General features: G+C 60.8%; 1 protein-coding gene across 4 annotated transcripts in view; it reads right to left on the bottom strand.

The window, feature by feature from the left end:
* The window catches only part of MAX (MYC associated factor X), a 13306-nt gene extending 12665 nt beyond the window's left edge, over positions 1-641 (bottom strand). For 2 of the 4 annotated variants that reach the window (XM_026661117.1, XM_026661118.1), the window contains exons 1-2: positions 454-641; positions 286-312 (exon numbers count right to left, since the gene is read on the bottom strand). In XM_026661117.1, coding sequence (XP_026516902.1) covers positions 286-312; positions 454-489 — 63 coding nt within the window. In that variant the 5' untranslated portion in view covers positions 490-641. The remainder of the gene's footprint in view (positions 1-285; positions 313-453) is intronic. The other 2 variants (XM_026661119.1, XM_026661120.1) reach the window with 1 other exon arrangement.
* Between the last annotated feature and the right edge of the window lie 1900 nt (positions 642-2541).

Raw genomic sequence — 2541 nt, 5'->3', positions numbered from 1 at the left:
TCCCCTATACACACCTCCCAGCCTGGATCTCTGAGCCTGCGTCGCCCTGCCCCGGCCTGGATCCCAACCCCTGGTAGCTCACAGTACATGTCCGTCTCGGATCACATGAACTTAGAGCCAGCTGGGTCGGGTCCCCTAGATCCGCTCCCTGCGCACCCGGCCTGGCCCCCCCCGACCCCCACCCTAGCGCTCACACCGGCGCGGCCTGGCTGCCCGGGCCGGGCCGGGCCGTGCCGTGCCGGGCGGGCGGGGGCGGGCGGTAAGCAAGGAAAGGCAGGCACGTACCGCAGACTGAAACCTCGGCTGCTCTTCCTGCAATAAGAGAGAGATAGAGAAACACACGCGTTACTGTCAGCGCCGCTGCCCGCGCCGAGCCGAGCCGAGCCGAGCCGGGCCGGGCCGGGCCGGGCCTGACACGGGCCGGGCCGCAGGGGGGCAGGGGGCGCCACTCACGTCGCTCTCCACCTCGATGTCATCGTTGTCGCTCATGCTGCCGGGCCTCCGGGCGCTGCGAGCCGAGCCGAGCCGAGCCGAGCCGGGCGGGGCGCGGGGGGGGGAGCCGCGGGCAGCGCAACAACAACAGCCCGCACCGCGCAGCCACCTCCCTCCCGCAGCCCCAGCAGCGCCGCCGCCGCCGCCTCCACCACCGTGCGCCGCCCCCGGCCACGTGACCGCCGCCGCCGCGGGGCCTGCTGGGGGGTGGAGTTCGCTGGGGTGCGGGCGGCAGCCGGCGTCCCGCCTCCGCGAACTACAATTCCCAGCGGGCCCCGCGCGGCCCTGTCCTCGGCCCCGGAGCCCCCTGCGGCGGCGGCGCGCTGCACGCCGGGGGCTGTAGTCTCGGGCAAGGAGGAAGGACTCCGCGGAGAAGAAGACACGTGGATAGGAGGCGGAGAGTGTGCGGGACCCCACCCTCCTAACAACCCCACGGTGCGGGGCTGTGCCCGGCCTGCTTCCGCACTTGGACCAGACCCCGCGCTGGGGGGAGGGTGTCCAAGGCCCCTACCGCACCTAGGGGGCAGGGACCCCACCCTGGGGCGGGGGGCTGTGTCCAAGGCCTAAGCCCACCTAGGGGCACGGATCCCGGGGGGGTCCAAGGCTCCTGCCAGCCTATGGGACGCAGACCCTACAGTGCGTGAGACTGCGCCCAAGGCCCCTGCCGCACTTACGTGGCATAGACCCCACCAACCCTACATTGGGGGTCTGTGGCCAAGGCGTCTCTCCTGCTAAAGACACACTCACACACCCCTGTCTACAGGCCCCACAGTACCCCCACTGGAATGGCTCTGCCCAAGAACTCCACAGACCCTAGGGGCTGTCCTAGTTTGATGGCAGTCTGGGAGGGGAAGCTTGCACCCCTGCTGCCTGTGCTGTGGGGGCACAGTCAGGCCATGCCTCAATGAGCTCCCATGCTAAGAAGAGGGGATGGGGACAGAACATTAACAATTCTCCCTGGCACTGTTTGCATGTGTGATGTGTGGTAATGGGGAAGCGGTTCTGTATTTAGGGGACAGAGGGTGAGATGGGGGAAATGAGGATAGGGGAAGAGGACCCCTCACCACTTGACAGCTGGGTAGCTGTGCAGGCAGGGTTCTGTAGGTGTTGAGGAGGCAAATGTAAGGAGGGATTTAGAGGAGAATAAGATGGTGGCTGATGGATTTTATCCCATGCGTAAGGGGCTGCAGCATGGGAGAAAGCACAGAGCTATGTAAGGGAAAAACTGATGGTGGGCAGGAAAGGTTGAGAATGCAGGTGGAGTAAAGATGGAGGTCAGTGTCACGCTAGGTTACTAGAGTATCTAGGTAACAGGGAGGGCTAAGCTGAGGGGCCTTATGGGTAAAGACAAGGGCCCAGATCCTTGAAGATATTTAGACATCTAACTTCCACTGATTTCAGTGGTGGTTGGATGCCTAAAGACCTTGGAGCATCTTGTCCAGCAAGCTCACGTTTGATGGGAAGGTGAAGGGGGAGCCTGCGGGGGGACTCAGGGGCTGACAAGCTCAGACCCACAAGCCAGAAAGATGATCTTAGCAGCAGCCTTCTGAGTGAACTTGAGGGAAGTAGGGCTGCAGTAGCCAAAGCCAGAAAGGAGGAGGTTTGAACAGTCAAGATGTGAGATGAGATTGTTGGCGGCGTGGGCAGGAGGGAAAGGCTGGACCTCTGTGATATTCACGTGAGAAGGAAATTCTTCCAATGTCATCAATAACTAGGGAGGACACTAAACAGCAACTGTTCAAGTTAAATTTGATAACTTGCACCCAATAGCATTAAAAGAATTTGCCAATTCTCTGAACTATTGTTGATTTTTAACAAATCTTCCTATTAAAATTATTACCGTGCTGCCTAGTAGCCCTAGTCATTGACCAGGGCTCTATTGTGCTAGGTGCTGTACAGACACAGAACAAAAAGACAGTTGCTGCCCCGAAGAGCTTGAAACTGGGGGGGAAGTTCCAGAGGGCAGGGGGAGAAAAGCTAGAGTCATACCAAATGCTTAAACAGAATAAACTAGGGATAACAGCAGACCACTGAGCCTGGCATCACTGC

Source organism: Terrapene carolina, unplaced genomic scaffold (genome assembly GCF_002925995.2).
Source record: "Terrapene carolina triunguis isolate 2854851 unplaced genomic scaffold, T_m_triunguis-2.0 Scaffold926, whole genome shotgun sequence".
Classification (NCBI taxonomy): Eukaryota; Metazoa; Chordata; order Testudines; family Emydidae; genus Terrapene; species Terrapene triunguis.
Note: the sequence above shows the minus strand (reverse complement) of the source record. Positions and strands in the feature narration are given on the sequence as shown.